The 24,203-nt window shown below is 42.2% G+C and overlaps 1 protein-coding gene across 1 annotated transcript; it reads left to right on the forward strand.

Moving 5' to 3' along the window:
• Positions 1-18,701: 18,701 nt before the first annotated feature.
• Positions 18,702-19,643, forward strand: LOC111225589 (forkhead box protein B1-like). Its single transcript, XM_022750559.1, has one exon. It carries the CDS (start codon positions 18,702-18,704, stop codon positions 19,641-19,643), a length of 942 nt encoding a protein of 313 aa, XP_022606280.1.
• The last annotated feature ends 4,560 nt before the right edge of the window (positions 19,644-24,203 follow it).

Below are 24,203 nucleotides of genomic sequence, written 5' to 3' on the forward strand. Positions count from 1 at the left end.
GTTGTTTAAGGATAAAATGAAGTGAAGATATTTTATATCCAAAGGGTCAAAGGTCAGCTTCACTGTGACATCATAATGTTCTGCAAAAAAACCTCTGGCCATTTTTCATTGCTGTAACTCAGAGAGACTGCGACCATGTTTCCTGTTACCTGGCTGGAATTGTAGACAGTGACAGTGGAGACAGTGGCGACATGCAGCAGGCGGACGGGGAGTCGAACCAGGGACTCGTTTCATACTGAGGTTCGGGTTAGTTAGTTCATTAAGTGACGACCTGATGTTCATTAGTGTGTTTCAATCTTACAGTTCATATATTTCAGCAGGAAGTGATGTTTGAGACCAAGTTATCTCATAATCTATTAACAGAAGAGTCCAGATGTTGACTGTGAGGCAGCTGTGTTTGAACAGATGAGAAGAAGAGATTTAACTGTTTTCATGTTGTTCCGGTTTTGGAATCACCTTTTAAAATGTGGATCCTGACTGAATCTGAGCTGCCAAAAGAAAATCTACCTGTACAGGTGAAGTCAGTCCAGTCTCAGCTCTGCGGAGATTTTTCCTTGAGGGGGGGGGGGGGCAGCCTGTTGTGTTCAGGGATTGGTCCCAGCAGGATAATGGAGAACGTCCTCCCAGCTCATATTTAACAACCACAGGCTCAATTTGGTTCCATCGCTGCTCTTTGGTCCCACGGTCCCTGAACACATCAGAGCAGTAATGCTGGCAGATTGCCTCACTAACAGTTCAGGACCATTTGAATGGTCTGCACCCCCCCCCAGTCACTCCTGGCTCTGCACACACCTTGTTAAATCCCACTTTGTTTGCGTCCCTCGTCCTCTGACAGTTAAGGAAGTGACGAATGGCCATTATTATGGAAAGAAGGTTACTTTTATACACGGCTCGCGGCGCTTAGGGGGGGCGCCGCCAGCTGCTCCATCACTGTCAGGGAAACTAATGATAAGATATCATAAGACACAGGACGGCCATGTTAAGATGGAGTGGCCTCCCGCCGAGTTTTCATCAGCCGCCGTCTGTCTGCGCTCAGCATTCATCTTGATTCTGCATCCACTCGCACTTCTTCTGCTTCTCACCTGCAAAAACACATCAAACACACTCTGTAGATTTTCAAGTGGAAGAATCAGCGCGAATGAATAATGATGATAAAAGTGTCAGTTTTACTCTTTATTTCTGCACAAATTCACTGTTCTGTAAAGAAGCTGCCGCTCAGTGTTTGTACATCAAACTGTGACACACTGACAGACGTGTGCAGCACAGATCGGCAGTTAAATCAACCAGGTCTGATCCAAAGAAAATAAAGAGAATCCGAACTCCTAAAATAAAAAAATGAAATCCCATGATTTAAGCAGAACAGACAGAACTGAGGATGTGAACCCGGTGTTTTGCTTCGTAGCTTTGTACGTCCACCGTCCACCTCAGCCGCCTCTCTACGCTCTTGTTTGTTACAACAACATAGAACTTTTTATTTATCTTTCATTTCTGTCTGAAAGACAATTCAGAGACTGATTTCAAGCCTGGTCTCAGACACGGAGCTCCACCGAGAGACTGCAGAGAAATTTAAGAAAGTTTTAATCAGAGTGAAACAGATGACGATAAGCTGTTAGTCCGGGGAGCCGCGCTGCATTCAGGGTCTGTAAAAACCCTCCGTTGTCGCCCTCTCCTCTGTGATGGACGGATTAGAGGCTCAGATTGTTTTCTTGCTGCAGTTTCATTGAAGTTTCCTCTGAATTAATTGAAAGTGTGCGGTGGTTAAGCCCTGGAAAAACACTTTCAAACACGAAGTCTCTGAGTTTTCACCGGACGAGTCCCAAATCTGAGTTTATGGTTTGCTGATGTGTTTGAAGAGGATTTTGATTTAATTATTATGTGCACACAGGAACCGGACGGAGCGCCGCTGCTTTTAAATAAAAGTTAATATCAAAACAAAAGCACACACTAATCTTTTGATAATTGAATCCTTATTTATCAGGCAGCTTTTATTTGTTTAATCGCCAGCGAGAGAAATGAAGTTCTGCTGCAAATATATGCACAGAGTAAAACCTCGTCTCCTGTGACTGTGGAAAAAATGAACCAATAAGTGTTAACAGAAAGTCTACAAGTGGACACTTCACTGCTCATTCATCCAAACACAAACTCACACTAACACACTGTGACAGAGTTGGTTGGTTTATATGGTGTCCCAGACGAGGCAAAAGTCTCTAACTTAAACCAAAAGTATCAATGAACACTTTAATAAATGAGACTATCAATCAATCGGTTCATAAAACAAATCCAGTAAATTCAATGTATCTTTTACTAGCTACTTTTGTTTATTGCAGTCCAGTGTTTACCTGTTGGACAGGTGTATAAGAAAATGAAATCCTGCAAAGGAAAGTTTGAATTCAGCAATAAGTTGCATTAAATGCATTAAACACTGCATTATGTGTAATAGTGCTGATCCCTCTCTATTCTCAGAGCGGTAAGATTTAAAGTTCCTCCAGACGTGTTTTAAACTCTGTAAAAATCCTCTAATATTTAGTTTAACATGTTTTCTCACATTAAAAACTGGGTCTGAAGCTCCTCTCCTCTTACTTCCTGGATCAGGCCTTTAGCCCCGCCCACCACCTGCTTGTGCCAGGTGCACAGGTGAAAGAGACTCAGATTAGGAGTCTGTTGAGACCAGAACCAGAAACTAGCAGACGGGTCAGAACCAATAGCATAGCTAGCATCTTTTATTTGTTTATGTTGTTTTTGTGACGTATGAAACCCTGAATCATTGGTTCACTGCAGTTCAACAAACAACAAAAAACAAAAAAACATTTCTCGTTTTGTTTGTTCCTCATCTGTTAATTAGAGTTTATATATATATATTTATATATATATAGATATATGTATGTGTGTGTGTATGTGTGTGTGTGTCTGACATCAGTCATATCAATAATGAACTGGTTCTGTAAAGTAGAGGTATGATGTTCATCACAGCAGCTGTTCTTTGTCTTTCTGTGCGTCATACAGAGACCACATTCAGGAGGCGGCTGTAATCTGGATCTGGACCAAAAGACAACTGAACCTGGATCTTTAACAGACCTCAACCTGACCTGGACCTGATGGTGAGTCACATGTTGTCATCACATCATCTCACCTGTCCTTTTCTAGAGAGAGGAGGCTCTGAGCCTCTCTTCTGATTGGCTGACTGTTTTCTGAGTGATCCAATAAAAATAAAGCAGATTTCAGGTAAAAACACTCAGAGAAACCAAATCCTGCAAGGTTTGGATGGTGGGTCCAGGTGGGCGGGGCTTGGTGACTGCTTTGTTGTGACATCACAAAGTTCCAGAAGTCCTGACGGCTGGTTTTAAGGCTCAGTTTCTGAATACAGGCTGTGTGCATTTCTCTGTGGACTGAGGCTTTGATACTTTCACAGTATTAATATAGAAGCTAGACCTGATCTATAATCACACTACACATGGACACAGACCTTTACACTGGAGGAGCTTTAAACATATTTACCCAGAATTCATCGGGTATTTGAGGAAACTCTGGGATCAGCACTAGAATTTAAAAAAGCGTTCTGTGTGTTTAAAGAACATGAGTCATGGAGCGGTTTGAGTTTGACCTCTGACCCTGCTGTGTGGTCTTGTTGTGTCCTGGTCCTGGTCTTACAGACTCTGCTCCTCTCAGCGTCTGTCGGCCTCGGTGCAGATGAGTCTAACGGCGTCTCTTTAGAAGTCGCTCTGACTCACAAACCAAACGACTGCACTGTGTAAAGACCATTATTTCCTTTTGTCCCGCGCCGTCTTCTGTCTTTATTATTGCATAACAGAGGAGTAAATACAACAGATTTATCCTCTCTAATGACTTCCTTGTCGGCCGTCCCTCCCTCGACGCCGTGCTCCGGGTTGATTAATGTGGCGCGGCCCGGCGAGTCCGAGCTGAGGCACCGAGGGGGGAGGACGGAGAGATGTGACAAAACAACAACAGGAAGAAAACAAAAAGGTTGTGGAGAGATCACGGGAGGATTGTACGAGGAGCGCCGTGTGTGTCAGAAACATTAAGAATGTAATGTGCTATTACTCTGTGAGCTGCCAGCCGCCTTCCTCTGGGCTCGGCTGATAATAGAGCGGGGCTTTAGGACTCGTCTGACAGCGAACGCACCGCCGCTGACAAGGGCCCTCGACACGCTGCCGCCTTAATACCAACCGCGCCCGTGGCTCCCGGGACAAAAATTGACATCGTCTGGAGAGCAAAGCAATCAGCCGACCTGGTATTACCGAGCATTTATGTCTGAGCCGAGCCCCGCACAGCAAATCTTGACCTTAAAGAAGCCTGTTATTCCATTTTCCTTTCAGACAACTCAGTAACTCCCTGGAAGAGCAGCGGCCAGCAGGGATTTCCTGCTGGTTATCTGTGGGTTTAATTCACTGATTCACCAATCTGTTTCCTCCTGATGCCGCCGAGGACGAGAAGCCGGCGGCGGCGGCAGAAACACAGAAAGAAAAACATGAGGACAGACTCTGACATGTTGATATATGATCCGACAGAGCCGCAAAGCTCCTGTTTTTCAGAGTAAATACTCTGGAGATCAGCGCAGGTAAATGTGAAGGTGAGGCAGCCGTGAGCTGAGGATCAACAGTGACACAAAGCAGAAACACTTATTAACTTATCAGATTCAGCAGCTGCCGGGGCGACTCTCTGCAGGGTGGAAAGGCCTCTTTATTACGAAGCTGCAGACAGAAGGGACGGAGGAGGAAACATTTCATTCATCGAGTCCCAGAGCACAGATATCCAGAGACACAGGGACAGAAATGAGCTCCTGATGCTGACATGCTGAGGTTTAGCAGAAGTTATGTTCACAAGTGTGTTAGCTTGCAAACATTTGCTTATTAGTGGTAACAAAGTCCAGCTCAGCCTGATGGGAATGTGATGAGTCCTGCAGGTATCTGGTCATAAACCAAAGTGCTGGACAAATTAAAATGTGATCCAGGGTCAGATGACCTGCTGAATGTTCAGCTGTCACCTGCTCAGGTTAATTCAGTCTCTGAGTTTAGTTAATCAGCTGTTGTCTCTGATGAACGACCTGATAGAAGAGACGAGGCTGTTTCTGTCTGAGAGGATGAAGAAGCAGGAAGCGTCAGACACATCCACCGTCCACAGACGTCTGGTCATGACGCTGGTGTCTGACTTTAGGACTTCCACGTCGTCTGCTGAGAAAAGTTGTATTCATGCTCAGAACATCAACCTTTTTAAAAAAAAGAAAAGGAAGACGTATTAAAGACACAAGAGCATCACATGAGGGGGAGGGAGAGGAATCATCAAAGACCAGAAGAGAGAAGACTGTGGATGTGGTGTGACTGTGTTCAAGGTGAACGGACAGAGAAGAAGAACCGACCGGAGGGAGTTCCTGCTGCCGTCAGCCAGAGGCTTTTGTCAAAATGTGTTTTGCATCCTGTCTGAACACAGACACGTTTCTCTGACTATGGGACAGTATATATGTAACAGTATATTTGTCTAATAAGCACAAACTTTATGCAAATGATGAAAAACCTAAAAGAAAAATTGTAGATGAGGTTCAATACGTCAAAGCCTTGAAAGCCTGGGAAAGGAAACAGCATCATGAGTGTGATGCAGTCAGTAAATACAACGTGAAGGCTGTTTGACACCTGCTCCACTGGGAAGACGAACGATCAGTCGGTTCATGTGTTTAATGAGAGACCTTCATCACCTCTGCAGACGAGGGTTTGTTTGTGTGTTTGTTTATCTGCAGGATTACACACAAAACGTCTGATAATGGAGAAGAATGTGACACAACATCAAAATAAAAAGAGAAGATGGAGAATAAACTGCTCTTTAGGACCAGGCCATAATTTAATGTTAAGAAACAAAAGAAAGAAGAAAAGATGAAGACAAAGTCCTGAACTGATTAGCAGTAAACTGTGTGTGTGTGTGCGTGTGTGTGTGTGTGTGTGTGTGTATGTGTGTGTGTGTGTGTGTGTGTGTGTGTGTGTGTGTGTGTGTGTGTGTGTGTGTGTGAAATGCAGTGTGTGTTGATCTTCTAGTTTAATTGTATTTTATCTGGTGTCTGACAGATTGAAGTCGGTGTTCATGGTATTAACTGTCTCAGCTGTGTTAGTGTTGAGCTAAATGACATAAACTGTTTGATTTATATTTATTTATAATTTATTTTACTGGCTGTGGCCTGTGAAGTTTCTATTAGTTTTTATGATCAGTGAGAGTTAAATGTGGCGGCGGTCACTTAGAAATCTTGTATCTCCAACTCGTGTCAGTTCAATCAGACAACAAAGAATTTTATTTAACTTTAATTTAATTTGTTTCCTTCACCTCTCCTACTTCCTTCCTTCCCTACTTTCCTTTATCTTTTCTCGTTTTCTCCTCCTTCCTCTCCTGTTTCCTCTCCTCACTTACCTGTGCTTCCTTTCCTTTTTCTCTCCTTCACATTTCCTCTCTCCTTCCTTTTCTTCTTTGTTCGTTCTTTACTCCCTTTGTTTTTTTAAATCCTAACTTCTGAATGATAAACTGGAGTTACCAGTTTTCCCCTCTTCTTGACCTTGTGACCTTGTCCTGTGGCGTCTGAGGAGCAGTGTAAATGGAAGGATAAAGAACATCATGTTGTGTTCTTAGCAGTGAGCCGCTGTGAGTTTTCCGTCTGATGTCCCCTCCGGTGGCGTTTCGGCGCCCCGCCCGGGGACCCGCCCGTCAGTAAACACCTCCCGGGTCGACACCGAACGTCGGGCTAACGTCCTCGCAGGCGTCGTTTCAGCCATTAGAGCTGTGGACTCAGCCTTCACTCGGAGGAGACGGCCTCATTTCCTCCTCCATCCTCCTCCCGGGAGCACGGCGAGCAGTTTAAGTGATTTCTCTCCGAGCGTCCCCATAAGTGCAGCAGATATCCTCCTTTAAAGCCTGTGAATTGTAAAACATGATAGTCTGTGATGTTCCTTTTTTTCTCCGACGCGTCTTTTTAAAAAGCTCAGCGATCGCCGCCCGCCATCCGAGGAGATGAGCTAATTAAATTGGTACATTTTACAAGTCTTACTCAATAAATCTGAATAAATTAACAAGGCATTACTAAGGCTGCTACATTAAATTTGCATAGTGCATTTAATGAATATGCAACTGCGAGTGGAAAGGTCTGCCACTGTGAACCCCGGCAAATTAGCATAACTACTTCCAGCATGTTTCTTAAATAATGCTCTCATTTGCACATCACTGAGTTGGCTAATTCTGGCTTCGGTGAGGGCGGCCTCGTAATTAAAGAATCCCACTTTAATTTTTAATGAAGTTTATGTTACATCAATCCTGACAGTAATGAGGAGGACGTGGAAACAAAAAGGCTGCTAATAATTAAATTCACACACCAGTTTGAGGGATAATAACTCCTGAGGAGGAATTACATGACTAATTATTAATTAAATATTCATGGTATCATACAGCAGAGAGAGGCGGAGACGGCGGCGGCAGCTCGCTGTAAGCAGCCGCCTCGACGCCGGCGGAGCCCAGATGCCAAACGGCTTTTATCAGTGAAGGACTTGAGAGGCTCGTAACGGCGCCCCACACTGTCATTAATTATAACGACCCCTAAAACAAAAGCAGGCTGTAATTGGTGGTCAACTGTGGCGGTGCGGCGGCGGCGGAGGTTCAGTCACAGATCAGCCTGATTGCTTCACACACAGACTTTACACCCACCCATCCTCACTCAGTCTGGTACTGAGTCTGAGGGAAAACTTTTCTTTAATCCATTTAACTGAATTATGTGACTGAATAGTGATCGTGTCAAACTGTTCATGATGTCCCGTGTATTTGAAGAAGACTTGGTGTCAGTGTTCAGACTATAAAAGAGACTAAATTCATTTTATTGTCATTTTGTGACACGTTGAAAACGTGTAAAACAAACAGTGCAGCTGCTCACAGCAGGCTTTTACTTCCTGTTTCTGTGTGGTTTTAAATGTGAAATACGTCCCAAAATCCATTTGTGCACGTGACACAGTGTCTGTGGAGAATGGACAGTAATTTCAATATTTACAGTGAGAGAGACAGGAAAGTCAGAGAGAGAGAGAGAGAGAAACATGCAGCCACAGGTCAGACTCGAACCCGGGTCGCTGTGGTTGGACTGAGTCTAAACGGTATGTGCCGTGCTTTAGGATCAGGCCATAATGAAATGTTCAAAATAAACTGGAAAAGGAAAAGACGAAGACGAAGTGTTGACGTCCCACCTCCAGCAACTTTCCTATGAAGCGTCCAGTGTCTCTGTCAGAGACTGAACCTACTCACACCAGCTCGACGTCTCTCAGCTCATTTACCTTCCAACCTTACCTACCCTGTTTTATTTTGAAGTCTGGTTTATAAAAACCTGTTCGCAGAAACCAGAGAACCTGTGACCTTTGACCCCTGTTTAACTCGATGAATCCACTTTGATGCAGCAGCAGTCAGTGAATCTGTCAGAGGTCGTGACCCGGCTGTTTGTCTTTCTGAGAAAAGTGATGTAAAAGTCGAGGACAGAGAATTTATCCACTGCTTCATGGTGGAGTCTGGACGTTCTAAATCTCTTGGTTGTTTTGAGTTTCTTTGTGATGTTTTTGCATCTCTTTTTGGTCGTTCCACATCTCTTTTGGATTTTTTTTTAGCTCTCTCTGGGATCTTTTTCCATCTTGTGGTTCTTTTGTCTCTATGTGGGACCTTTTACAGTCTCTTTGTGACCATTTTAAATCTTAAATCTCTAATTCTTTGGATCCTTTTTGTCCCTGGTTGTTCTGAATCTCTGGTTGTTCTGAGTCTCTTTGTGGTGGGTTAGTATTTTCTTGTCTTTTTGCATCTTTCGTCGTTTTAAATCAATTCTCTGGTCATTTTGAGTCGATCTAGTTTAAAAACTTATAGTTTTGAAGAATTATGTGAAAAGTTTAAACATAAACTGAAGGATGGCCGGACGGGCAGTTTGGTGTTTTTATAGTTTATATATATATATATATACATATATATATATATATACAGTATATATATCTACACACTTCACTCACACTGCATGTGAATGTGAATGTGAAGTGTGTGTGTGTGTCGTCCACTGGATGAAGAGCGGCGTCAGACGCTCTCTGGTCCAATCAGAGCAGACGGTTTGTACCATTTGTAAAAGTTAATTTCAGAGGTAATGAGTACTGAGCTCCCGCTAATTCACCACCACAGTGTGCAGACGGAGGAGGGTGGAGGGGGTGGAGGGGGGTGGTCCTGTCTTTTCTCATTACAGACTTGTGAAACATTCTCATTGCTCGTGTATTTAATTGAGCTGCAGAAATGCAATATCAGGAGGACTTGGGGATAAATAAGGAGCGTTCCCATTGGTCCCACTGAGGAGCTATTGATGTTCCATAAATCCCAGTCAGGAGAAATTTAATTGAGTTATACCACGCTGAATTACCTTGCATCTAAATGGCATCCAGGTCCAGGCAAATGGAATAATTAGGCCCTGGCCAAAATGTTATGGAGTGTTATCCCGAGTGACGCGGGGCTGCAGATATTCATGGATGTTCACTCGACCGGCTGCATTTACCAAGAAACAAATCAGATAACAAGACCGGGCAGGGAGCACTTGATGAGTTTAGAGTCAAGAAGCTGAAAATAACAGCTGCCTCTGTGGAGAGACGGAGGCAGATACAGGACTCACTCAGGGTTTCTTAGGGCGTCTTTACAGAGTCCTACAACGTCTAACATCCAATAATAAATATATTCCAAATATTACTTACTACCTCTTCTAAATTAGAGTTTGTGAGGATTTAATTTAATCTGATTTTGTCTCTTTTTTTGTTGGAGTTTGTGGATGTAGACACTTCCACTGTTCTGATAACGAAATCCATAATTTAGTGCAGTAACTCCATCATAACATCATAAATCATAATTGCATTTTTATATTATTATACCAGACTCACATTTCTGAGGTCATAAATTCCCCCGTTTTTCATCTAATTAAATAACAATAAAATAGTTTTATTTATTAAGAATAAACGAACTAATGCTTGTTTAGACTTGTGATGATTTGAAGAAAATCCTGAAACCTGTTCCCTTCACTTCTTAGTGTTTAAGTGTCCAGCTGTTTCCAGCTGTTCCCAGGCGGTGGAGCCGTGGACGTCCCCTGTGACGAGGGGGTGTAGTTGCAGCGTGGTGCAGTAATAATCTGTCAGAGTGGCTCTTAACGAGTGCTGACGCTTCACTCGCTGCTCTTCAGACACTAATCGCCTCACTAATTAGCAGCTCTTCTGAAGACCACCGCTCGTTTACTAATCAGCCTCCAATTTGCTTAATCAGCGGTTTAATTGAAGTGATCGCCTCCTGCACACAGAGTCACTCGAGTGTGAAGCCGATCAGCAGACACAGACCTGCTGAACCTGGGGACGCTGCTGGGAATCGAACCAGCGATCGCTGCAGTTTGATTCGAAAGTTTGATTTGAAACTTCAGTGGCCCTGAGAGCTCAAACCAGCAACTGAAGAAAACATCTCCATCAGTTTGACACATGAGCTGCAAATACTCACAACATCAAACACTCGCAGCACAAAGGTAGTGTTTCCATGGGACACTAAAAAGGGACGGACCCGAAGGCTAAGCTAACAGCTAACACTTTAGCTCATTTTCCAACACCGCTAACGGGGAGCCAAATAGCCGTCTTCATGACTTCAAAAGTCAAGAAGCATTGAACAGCAAGTACGCCCAAGCCGGGTCCGTCACTGTTTTGTGTCCCCTAGAAACACTTCTGTTGTGTTTTCAGTATTTGCAGCATGTTCAACTGATGAATGTTTTCTCAAGTGTTTTGTCTGTTTTCTTAAGTTGCAGTGGTTTGAGCCCTCAGGGCCACCGCACCAAACACCATGAAACACAGAACCAAGTGAAACAGATGTGGTGTTGGTGCTGAAGCAAGAAATAACATGTTATAATAATATAATACTAATTTAATACAAATGTCCACATCGCTATACTTTAGTAGTTTAATGTTGCTAATATAACATCAGGCAATATTACGTTCCTGCACTTGCCTACAGACGGCTGCAGTTTCAGGACCACAGTTGTGCATTATTACTAATAATACATCATTTTATTAGTTTAAATGTGACTAAAATTAATAAAGTAATTAATTGGCTACTTTTAATATATTTATATGAGCTGTCATACTCACACTTCCATTGTCTGTTCTTCTTATTGAAATGCGGTCCTGTTGTCCAATTCGTTAGTGTTGCGAAATACTGCAGACTTCAGTTCTGCAGGAGCACCCTAATAATGATTATATGATCTCACAGTCTGACAGGAAGTGGAGCTGTTTGTCCTGTGGGTGGCGCCAAAGGAAATGATGGTTTATCTCCATCAACCAGTCGACTCATGTTCACACAACAGGAGTGGAGGGAAACTGGACAGATCCAGATCTGAGCTGAACCACTGTCTGAACACTGTCAGATGTACTGGTAATGTTTCCATGTAACTGGGACTCTGAACCTCCCAGTGTAATGTGCTGGTGGTGGTGTGGGGGCTTCTCCATATTCAAACAGTGTAATTGAGTGATTACATTGTTGTGAATTGTCTCCTCCTGCTGATAAATCACCAGCTCTAATAGAGGCCACCAGCTCCAACTGGGAGGGGGGCGGATGGTGGTAGGTTGGTGGCAGCATGCTGGGTGGTAACTGCCATGACACATTCAGTGGCACCCATTCATTTATTTCATAATAAGGGCCTGGCTAACCTGCGGTGGCAGCGGCAGGAGCAGCAGGGGGCGGGGTCGTCATTAATCCGTCACAAATTGGAGGCTCGGTGGCGCTCGACAAATCAACAGCAGAGGAACATTTAAACACACACAGGCTCAGGTTCATTATGGTGTTTGATGGCCGGACACTGAGCTCGTCATGATATGTGCTGAAGTACAGTTACCAACGGTTACCAACAAAAACAACAACAACAAAACAAGGACTGTAAACATTTTAATATTAAAGTCTTTTAATAAAAACCAACTGGATTTTTTCTGAGCAGGAGGGAACACAGTTCAAACCCAAATAATTCATCATTAAACACAGTTTTAGAAAACAAACTTGCACATAGCAGCCTCAGTCATCCGGTAAACCTGAAAACATATCAGCAGTTTGAGATCTAGCAAAGAAAATGAGACGTAAACTTTGGTTTCTTGTAGCGGTTCCTTTGACCAATCAGGTACGTTCAGATCTGCAATCTCCGCCCTGATGGTTCCTGAACCTTTTGGACACCTGGAAATCAATCTACCTGCTGGTTCCTTCAGGCGAAACATATTTCCTCTGGTAACGTTTCTGTTTGTGATTATCCACCAGGAACGTGCACTTGTATGTATTGAATTGGTCGGTGTAGTGTGTTTCTGTATGATGTTGCCCTGTGTAGCAGGCGGTACTGAATCTTTTCTGTCTGAGTCGAGACCTCTGCTGTGCTAATTCTGAGTTTCGTGAACAAGGATGTTGTGTTTCCTCATTTCTGAGCTGCAACAACAAATCTGTTTTATAGGAAACATAATCTCCGGCTGGATTATATTCACAGGCGACATATTTCAAGACTGTCATACCCAGAGTCCCGTCTGTGGTTTAGGAAAAGCTGATACAGTGAACCACCTTATTCTGCTGTCTCTACTCTCTGACAAGGGCATCTTGGGCAAAGTGGTTTCTTGGTTTGAATCCCTTCTCACTGGGCGCTCCTTCAGTGTGTCTTGGCAAAGATTACATATGCTTATCCCACCCTCTCCCCACTGGAGTTACTCAAGGCTCGATACTGGGACCCCTTCTCTTTGTGAAGTCTTTGGGTCCAGGTATCAGCTAACATGACTTCTTATATCACTTCTATGCCGACGACACTCAGCTGTACCTGTCATTCCCACAAGACGACCACACGGTCTCTGCATGGATCTCAGACATCTCCACATTGATGACCATCAACTAAACCTCTCTAAGACTGAAGTCCCCAGTCTCTCCATCACTATATCAACACCACCTCTTCATCTCTTACCCCAACCAAGGTCGTCATGAAACCTGGGTGTTACATTTGATGACCAGCTCTCCTTCTCTGACCCATCTGTCTCCTTGCTCTATACAACGTCAGAAAAATCAGGTCTTACCTGACTCAGTACTCCACCCAGCTGTTGGTCCAGATCGACTGACCAGCTCTCCATCTTCCTCCATCAACTCACAGTGAGTCTGTTTTTGCAGGTTCAGGTCAGTGTGTGTGTGTGTGTGTGTGTGTGTGTGTGTGTGTGTGTGTGGGTGGGGGGGGTCTGCCTCCTCTCTCTGAGTGCATTTGAAGTGCTGGTGGATGATGAGGAACGTGCTGAAGTGCCACCAACACCGCTGCTACTCTGCATTTTAAACACACACACACACACACACACACACACACACACACACACACACACACACACACACACACACACACACAGGGTCATTCATTTGTAGCTACAGATTATCACCACTGCAGCTCAGTCAGCTGCTTCACCAAAATACGAGAGTGCTACCTGATTGTCAAAGATCCTGTTGATACTGAATCCAATCTGATGCTGACGTAAATGTTGATTAATATGTTTTTTAAAAAGCTGTAAAAGCACAATCTTTCACACATTTGTATCAGTTTAACATCTGCTTTTTTTTTCTCTTGTTTTCAAACTGTTCTGTACAATAGACAGTTATGGTTCCCACAACCATAAGCCTAATAGCTAACTGACACTAAATTAAATCATCATTGTGTAATTTGTAATACTGTAGTGTCAAAAGTGGATTAATCCACTGCTGAAAATAGTCCCCCAACAAAACTATTTCATCCTCTTTGTTTCATTAAAAGCACACAACACATTTATTTATAGAAAATATACCACACAAGAAAACTGTGGTGAAGATCTGCAGGGAAATAATGGAGGTCTCTGTAGAGCTGCGTGTAGTCTTGTTCCGTCTGCGACTCTGAAACACAGAAAACAAACTGTTCACACAGAGTCTATAGACGATGTTGTATCAATGTGTTTGCTAATGGTTTCCATAGTGACGGTAACTCATTAGTTACACCTGGTTAAAACAGATTGTGGTGAGACACTCCTCAAACTCTGGCTTGCCAATCAAAGACTGTTATCTCCTATCACCTCAAGCTTTATATTTTCTGAGAGAGGAGACTCTGCTGAACGCACTGATATAAAATATTTGTGTGATGTCATAAATGTGGGTGGGGCAGTGATTTAAAAAATTGCTTCCTTCCTGTTTTCCTCTGTAGTTTCTGCTCTCAGTTAACATTTGAGTCAATGGGGCAGTTGGATGGTTCAGCTGTCGTTCAGAGGCTCGTAGTTTAAATTCTGTGAGTCACTGAGCTTTGGTCGTCACATTGTCTGAAAGAAGACAAATTTACCTACAATCTGGTAAAAAAAAATGATGTGTGTAGAGTGTAATTTGAGGCAGTGAGGACGAGTTAAACAGAAATGTTTCAGACCAGTTGAACAGCTTCTCTCCACTCTGTGTGTGATGTCACTCACTGTAGTTGTGGACATTCCGCCGCATACACACTCATGTAAAAGTCTGGAACGTTCCAGAAACGCTCATGAAGCTCGAACTGTCGCCGAGTAAAAACCAAGAACAGGATTTAAACGATGAACTGAAATGAGAAATGAAGGAAAGTTTCTGAACATTTTGAAGTTTGAATGGAGTTTCTACCTGAACGTGTGAATGAGGAGAAGAGCTTGAAAAATGCACAAAAAATTGTGGAAAACTGAAATAAAATAAATAAAATAAAATGTCAGAATAATGTTGAATATTTCAGAAAGTATGAAATGTATAAAAAAAACGAAATACATACGATAACGTCCTGATCGAATGGATTTGTTTGTCGAAGCCTGTGGAAGGAATTATGAGTTAGAAATAATAATGTATGATAAAGACTTTTTGAAACTGAGAAGAGCATATAGTAGGATTGCTCTCGCATCAATTAATTATTGAACCAGCTGACTAATGAATGAAACACACACACACACACACACACACACACACACACACACACACAGAGCATCCTCCTGCTAATTAATTGACAACTTGTTGAATATTTATGACTGTTAAATTTTAATCTTCCAACCTGCTGTTCATAATTATTATTATTATTATGTTTAGCTGTTTTTACTACCAACAATATTACTGTTAGTTTTCAGTAATGTCATCATCAGCTCAGCACCCAGACACACTCACAGCAGAGAGGAGGAACAATGGGTCTAAACACAGATACACTCAGTACGTTGGTCACAAGAGGAACTCAGATTTTATCTCTAATAATAGCATATGTTTTATATATTATGTTTTATATTTGGTTATGTACATTTATAACATTTTAGTATGGACATTACATAATTACAGTGTTGTTATTTCACGTCTTGCTCTCTGATTGGCCACTGTGTAACCAATCATAAAGCTTTGGCAGGATGACAGAGAAGCTTTAAAATTTAAAGTCTGTTCTTCATTCTCATCCACTCACTAAATATGTACATTTCATATAAAATATCAGACTCCGCCCCCTCCAGCTGCAGAGGAAGGGCTGGATAATTAATCATTATAATGTGATTAGTGGTAAACTCATACTTCTCTATTAAATAATAATAATAATAATAATAATAATAATAATAATAAAAATAATAATTATAACCAAACAAAAGCAAAAAATAGAAAAGAATCAATAATTAAAGAGGTTTATAATAGTTGACAATCTCGACAATAAGATAGAAAAAGCAACACCACATTTATACTACTTCACCATCAAACTGGAATAAATTATAGAAAACATAAACACTTAAATTATAGAAAACATATACATGCAAACATATATAACACTGAACTTGAGTCTGTAAAGGAAACGTATTATTATTTCAATGTAAAATCACACTTAAATTCACATATAAGCTATTTTAATTATATTTTAATGTAAATTTAAATTTCTTTCGTCGGCTGAAAGAATATCAAATATTATATATACTGTATATATATATATATATATAATTTTTTTTTATTAAAACAAAATACACAAGATATTAATATTATTACAAAATTATAAAAGAATTAAAATTAGCTGAATAATTCATGTAGAGAAGTCACATAAATAAACAGGAAAAACCAAACAGAAGAAATACAACAGAAACAATACTAATGATATTGATGATATTGGTGATATTGATAGCTGATTAAGACCCTCTGCTCTCTCTGAGCTGATGAACTCTTCATTGACTTCCCCTCTTCATGAATTCGCTGCTCCGCAGAGTTCAGTGTCTCTGTTGTCGGAGCGTGTCTCTGCATCCTGAACGCTCTCCATCAGATTATCAGCTCACAGGTCAGAGGTCAGACGTGTGAAAGTGGCTCTTTGGTGTCGCCCCCTCCTCCCTTCCCCTCCTCACCCCCTCCCCTGTCCTGTGGGAATATTAAAGCTTTCAGCTCCTCCAGTTTAAATCCTCCTCTGAAACTGTCTGCTGCCGTTTGTCATCTGCAATTTATCTAATCTGCTGTGAAACACAATAAAACATATGTCGCCTTTTAGGAGAAAAACAAAGTGTTTAACACATAAAAACAGAAACATTATCAGCTGTTTTGTCAAGTGATAATGTCATAATATATGACATTTGAAAACAGAAAACTCAGATTTAATTAGTTTTTATTATCAGCCGATTTTTAACAAATTCTTTTCTCTTTAAAATGTATTTTGTCAGTGTTTATTGATTATTGATTTGTCTTGTAAAAATCAATCGTTCAAACAATCAACTAATGACCCTCACATATAATTTAATGATTTATTAAGCGTACATTATCAGTCTTATATATTAATTCAAGATTAATGTGACAAACATATTATTATTAATATTTACGTTATTGTTATTGTAATGTGCTGATGATACTAATTATAATAGAATATCTTAATTTTCAAACGGGTTTTAATATAATTTAAAAAAAAAAAAAAAAAAAAAAAAAAAAAAAAAATAATAATAATAATAATAATAATGTCCCGGGGCCGACAAGGCGCGTGCCTGTGCGGGTAGCGTGACTACATCAGAAAATTAAATAAAAATAAAGTTTAGGAATAAAGTTCATTAAAAATGTCGGAAATCAACTCATCTTCACCCTGATGTAAAATTCTGTGAGTCTGAAAAAAAGAAGAAAGATTTATAAAAACGTACAAACAAGTTATTTGTGATTTAACACAATCCTTTACTTCATAAAATAAATAAATACAAATAAACTCAAAAACCTTAAAGACAAAATAATAAAAATAAGAATAAATGTTGGCAGCAGGTAAAAACACATGAACGGACCAAAAGAAAACCTTCAGTGTTTTGTCATTAAACATTAACAGCTTCAGTGAATTCAAATCCATGTAATTAGACATTATTTAAATTGGCGATGTAATATATACATTTTATCCTTTAAACGAAAATCTTAAATATTCTTTCAAACCCTCTCCCACTTTGTTTTTATTCAGCAACGATGGAGTGAATTAAATGTGTAATTTAATCAACCTGTCCGTGGATATTAAACCTATATATGATCAGAACCTTAAACTTTATTTCCGGGGCTGTTGGTTGCTGCTCCTGGAGAGCGACCCGGGAAAACCCTGATACACTTCTGTTAAATTCATCCCGTTCATCACGAGGCCGTTTGTGCGTAAATCACGTTGTTTTTTAAAGATATTTAAGGGATGATTCTTTTGTCCGTGTGTTTCTCAGGTAATGATGATGTGAGCCGCGGCAGCAGCAGCTTCACACTGACGCTGGAAAAGGAAAAAAAAAAAAGAAAAAAGGACATAAAACAGAAACTAAACAAATTGCCATTAAAGCCGCTCAAACAGCAGCTCCCAGCGGCTCTATTTGTCAATGCAAATTGGTGAGGGGCACCGACACACACACACACACACACACACACACACACACACACACACACACACACACACACACACACACACACACACACACACTCTCTCTGTTCGTAAAATGTTGCCAAACACACCAACATACCTCCACAGAGCGCAGCGCGGCTCCGCCACAAACATCCCCCAGAATCACGCTCCTCTCCTCGGCTTTTCTCTGCTCTTTTTGCCGCCGCGGCTTCAAATGAGAATGACTTGTGTCGGCTCAGTAAGTCCATGTAAATACGAGTAAATGAAACCACACTGGGCGCCCCCGGCCTCGTCCCGCCACCCCCACTTACCTTGAGCCCCCCTCCCCTATAATCCTCCTCTGTATCAAGTATGGTGAAGAAGTGGCCCATTAATGAAGCTCCTCTCCGGGGGTCTTTTCTGCTCCTGTCACCGCCGTCCAGCCTCAGACGGGACAGACCGGGAGAGGAGGGACATGGAGGAGGCAGCAGCAGCCGCTTAGCGCAGCTCAGCAGCGGGGCAGGAGGAGGACGGGACACCGCGCTGCACCTGCCGGGGACCCGCGCATCAGGCAGGCGGGGAGGAGAGGAGGAACCGGCCGCTGCTTCTTCAACTTTTCACCAACTTGTCGTCCGGAGCTGCGGCTCCAGCTTTGTGCGTAAGAGACGGAGCCATGCGCGCCAAACACCAGGCAAGTTCCTGCCCCTGCGCAGAGGTGCTGTGAAGAGTTGCAACTGTTTGGACAAAGTTTGTAAAAAGTGAGGCGAGTCTTCTTTTCTGCAGACTGACACTGAACTGATCCCGACCGGCCCGGCTCGGCCCGGTCCGGCTCAGCTGAATAATGCCTCGCCCGGGGAGGAACACGTACAGCGACCAGAAGCCTCCGTACTCCTACATCTCCCTCACGGCCATGGCCATCCAGAGCTGCCCGGAGAAGATGCTCCCCCTCAGTGAGATTTACAAGTTCATTATGGACCGGTTCCCGTACTACCGGGAGAACACGCAGCGGTGGCAGAACTCCCTGCGGCACAACCTGTCATTCAACGACTGCTTCATCAAGATCCCCCGCAGACCGGACCAGCCCGGGAAGGGCAGCTTCTGGGCTCTGCACCCGAACTGCGGCGACATGTTTGAGAACGGGAGTTTTCTGCGGCGCAGGAAGCGCTTCAAGGTGGGCAGCATGCAGGCCACGGACCCGCTGGCGCCCAGCAAGCCGCAGGACGCCGCCCATTACCTGCAGCAGCAGGCCAAGCTGCGGCTCAGCGCGCTGCACGCCGCCGCGCACCTCCCGCAGATGCCGGGCGGATACAACCTGAGCTCCGTGTCTCAGCCGTCCGGCTTCAAACACCCGTTCGCCATCGAGAACATCATCGCCAGAGAGTACAAGATGCCGGGCGGGCTGGCGGCCTTCTCCACCACCGGGTACCCGCTCCACAACCAGCTGACCCCGGCCTGGCCGCACATGTACGGCTCCGGGATGATGGACACCGCGGCTCCCATCTCCATGGCCGCCAGCGACTACTCGGCCTACGGCATGCCGCTCAAATCCATCTGCCACGGCGGACAGACTCTGCCCGCCATCCCGGTGCCCATCAAACCCACGCCCGCCTCAGTGCCGGGCCTGCCCGGGCTGCCCACACACATCCCGGCTTTCCTCGCGAACTCGCCCCAGTCTCTGAGCCCCACCTCCCCGCAGACAGCCACCGGACAGAGCAGCCCGGCCGCGCCCGGAGAGGCGCTGCCCTCCTCGGCCTCGCTGCAGTCCGCGGTGGCGGTGCACTGACGGGGATCTGGACTTTGTTCTCTTTTTATACATATAAAAAAAAAAACACTTTAAAAAGGGAAAATGACAAACTTCAACTCCAAAGCAGTATTTCATCTCCAGGACGCAGATGTGCGTTATTTTTATTTTACTGTTTATTTTTTTTCCCAGAAAACAAGAAAGGAATGAATCATCTCAGTCTCCCGCCCAAACATCATGTAAAGAAACGGCAGGTTGACCTCTGACCTCCAGTAAACAACAGAAATAATCATATTTTCCTTCAAACATTTTGAGTTTCTGTGTGAGAAAATGAAACCGTTCAGTTTGAGTTTCCTCCACATTCCTCCACAGCAGACTGAGCGCTGACTAATTATCTGGATCTTTTGTATTTTCAGCCTTTTCTTCTCAAACTGAAAGAAAAGTCGCAGATTAATGACTTACATGTTTTTCTCTCCCTCTGGCCTCTGCTCTTTCTTTTCTGCCACCGAAACAAAAGTTAAACCCCAGAAGAAGAAGAAGCTCATTTTACCACCTGCAGGATTTTTCTTCCAAAAAATATGAATCAACAGAAACAACAGGAAAAAATAGTTTCATAAAAAATGATAATATGATGATAATAATTCCTCCATAATTCTTTTTCCTTTTTTATTATTTTGATTTTGTAATAATCGATATGAACAATCGCAGAGATGAGAAGATGAAATAAGACTTGAAATCATATATTTATGTCCGAGGTTCTGCACAGTGTAAAAAGAAAACCACCGCAGGTATTTGAGTGTGAATGCAAGGATCTACTGTCTCTGATGCACTTTTTAAAAAATGACTCTAGATGTTTTTTATTCAGTAGCCTGTTGGTTTAATTTAAAGGTTTTTTAAGAAGCTGTGGTGTTGAACTGAGCCGCTGTCTGTGTTTGTACTGCTGCATGCTCCAACTGTCTGAAAAAGAAAAATAGTTCAGTGTTTGTAAGTTTTTCTTTTTTTTGTTTTGTTTTTGTTTTTTGTTTTTTTTGTTGGGCTGAAAGCATAAAGCATGAACATGAACAACGGGCTTTTTATTCCCTGCGCTCTGTCTGCTCATTCACATCCATTAAAAAACCTTCCTGGGAAAAATACACAAAAAAGAAGTGAAGAGGCTGTTTATACACACACACACACACACACACACACACACACACACACACACACACACACACACACACACACACACACTCGTACTGCTTATACTTTTCTTCAAACGTTTCCTTTTGGAGGGAAATATTGTGATTTTTACTTCATTTATTCAGCAGCTGCAGTTTCTCCGACATCAAATAAATCTGGTTGTTGTTGTCGGGTAAAAATCTTCCATCTCCAACATGTCAGACACAAACTAATGTTTTTTTAGTTTTAAAAGTGAAACCATCAGGTTAAAAGAGAATTTAATTTTCTGCTTCATGTTGAAAATATCAGAGTTTCAGTTTGACTAAAATCCTCCACATGATGATCTGAGAGTCGTTTATTGAGTCACAATATATTTTATACTCATTTGTTTTAATTTTTCTGCAGGTGAAGATCATTTTCATTATGAATTAATTTGTCTCGGTTAAATTCCTCGTTTTGTTCGAGCACAGAAATCCAGCTTTAAGTTAATTAAACAGAGAAGCAAAAACAGGCGACAGCAAATATTGAACATTTTTCCTCGATTGATAAATTAAACGAATTAATCAGTTAATATCTGACAATTCAATTTCTGTAAATCCACTAATTGATCATTAGATTTAGTTCTAGTTAAAACACTAAATTGAGCTCATCCTGTCACTCAGGTGGGAATGTGTTCATGTCGGATCCTGACATTCTTGTCTGAGAGCGGGAAAAACCAGTAACTGGAAATATGAGAAGATGATTGGCTCTGAGGTTTTTAACTTCCTACATGTGGAGCTGATCTGAGCTGCCACTGTTTTCATATGAACACATGCATGTCCTCTCAGTAACAGAAACACAGCTCACGGTTCATTTAATTGTAATTTAATTCTTGTTAAAAATGTTTCTAATGTGAATTTAAAAACAAAAAAAAACAAACATTTACAATTTATCGTCGATTCTCTAAAAAAAATCCTGCGTTTTCTTTTTTATGTAAATGTGTAAAAGAGACTCTGATCCCTCGACTCAAACTTTAATGTACCTGTCGACCAGGTGTCACTTCAGCTCGTCATGTCTGAACACTTTCAAATTCAAACTGTCGTCTGCAATAAAAACACTGAACACATTCATCACTACTGATGTATTTGTATTGATCATTACTGATACTGTCAGTGACGTGGCAGGTCTGTGACGGCTGGGCGGGATCAGGGCTCTGATTGGTTGATCAGTGAGTTCAGGGTGTGACTGTTGCAGGATCAGACACGTTACAGTCCAAATCTACGTCACCTGGATCCTGTTGGACCCTCCCGTCTCCATGGGAACGAGGTTGGATCACCAACTGCCCCGAGGCCCCACCAGGTCCTCCCGCCTCCACCCTGTGGTCCTGGTCTGGTCGAGAGACTGTGTCAGGATCTGGGTTTAAGACCTGAACAGGTTCAGTTTGTTGCTTCAGACAGAAAACCTCAGTGTTAGTCCGTCACTGTGATCAATCTCACCAATCTTGAAGACAAGTATTTTCTTCAATAATCGATCAATTGTTCAGTGGATAGAGGAAGTAAAATAATGTGAATTTATTTTCTGAAGCAAAACAAATTCTCAAACAAACAAACATTTTTCTCTCATTAAAACTAAAACATTTTCACATTTTATTATATTTTCCCCAGAAGATTACTTTTATTAATCAGTTAATCAATTTTAGATCTGGTGTATTGGTTGTGTGTGTGTGTGTGTGTGTGTGTGTGTGTGTGTGTGTGTGTGTATATATATATATATAACACTCGAGGTCAAAGTTTTACTTCAGTAAAAGTATCATCAGTAAAATCTTTATAAAGTTTAAAAATGTAGATTTTGACTGACGGACTGATGCAGAACTTCTTCTTGTCTCATGTTGTTTTTTTATTCATATTCAACATCTTATATGGAACAAAAGAAACCTGGTTATTCAACTCAGGATCAGACCCAGACCCAGACTCAGGATCAGACCCAGACTCAGGATCAGACCCAGACCCAGACCCAGACTCAGGATCAGGATCAGAATAATTAATTGATCCCCAGGGGGAAATGGACTTATATAGCACAATTATTTTACGTTACAGTTTCTCCCTTAGGAAGGAAATGTAACAGTAAAGAATAAGAAGTAAGAATATTAAGATAAAATATGAAAATATGTCTATTCTATGATATATAAATAAAACAGAAATATATCAGGAAATGTGCCACTGCTATAGAAACAACAGTAGAATCAGAGAACACAGGTTGTTTGTTGTGTCATATCTTCAGCTGTCACGTCGTGTTTCTGTGTTTTCTTGCTGCCGAGTTGCAGAGAGATTTTCCTCTTGTGAAGTTTGTGACCAGCAGCAGGTGTGGTTCACCTGTAACAGGAGCTGACTGACAGTTTGCCTTCAGCTCTGTGTTTGATTATCTGCAGCAGTAAAAACTCCCTGAGTGTTCACACTGAGTGTGTGGAGCCTCGGAGGTGAATGTGTGAGTCTGATAGCAGCAGATTTTTCTCCTGCTCTCTGTGTCTGTGGAGTTTAATCGACTGTTGGTGTGAGAGACGACAGACAGACTCTTCTGGAGGGAGAAAGGCTCGTCTGAAGAGCTTTTCATTCTCCCACAGTGACGGAGGTCTGGTGTGTAAACACTGGCCGGTTTGTGGAGAGGCTGAATTAGCAGCAGGCAGCGTCTGGGCGGCCGTAAGGGATTAGCCAGTTAACACCTCCCTGGTGCCAAACACAATTGTGCGCCATCAATGCGTATAGGTCTTTGAGTGTGTTGCCGAGAGACGGCGACTGTCACCGTAAAAATGTCAGTTTGTGAACACACACACCCCTCCTCCCCCCTCCCCCTCCTCCTCCTGAGCTTTGTGACCACACAAGTAAAACAAATGACATTTAAAGAGGAAAACTCTCGCCTGCCGTTATTGACATTCCTGCTCAGAGAAGAAGAAAATACTCCAACAGGAGAGTTACAGTCCCACCACCAAATATTTACTGAGGTAAAAGTGATCGAGTGTCGGCAGAGAGACACACCAGAGGATTAAAGGAGGAAGAGGAGGAGGAGGAGGAGGAGGTGATGACGGAGAGAGATGAGATGAAGGAGGGAGTGGAGGATGATGATGATTATGATGATGATGATGATGAAGATGAAGAGGATGTCTTTCTCGATTGTCAGTCATTCATTGATAGAATCCATTGATTCCCTAGACATGTCATGAAATCAAACCCATCTGTGACTCTGACGTTCAGTGAATTCAACATCTCCGGGATCAAATTCTACTTTCAGAATTATTTTCATCATCGATTAATCTGCTGATTATTCATTTTTGATTAATTGTCTATGAAAAGTTTTAAAATAGTCAAAAGTGTCGTCCACTGTTTTAAAATAGACGTTGAGATATTCAGGTCACTGTCGCTGTTGAGAAGCTGGAACCACAAAATATTTCTACCTTTTTAATTAATCGAC

The sequence above is a fragment of the Seriola dumerili genome, unplaced genomic scaffold, assembly GCF_002260705.1.
Source record: "Seriola dumerili isolate Sdu_G_001 unplaced genomic scaffold, Sdu_1.0 BDQW01000012.1, whole genome shotgun sequence".
Lineage (NCBI taxonomy): Eukaryota > Metazoa > Chordata > Actinopteri > Carangiformes > Carangidae > Seriola > Seriola dumerili.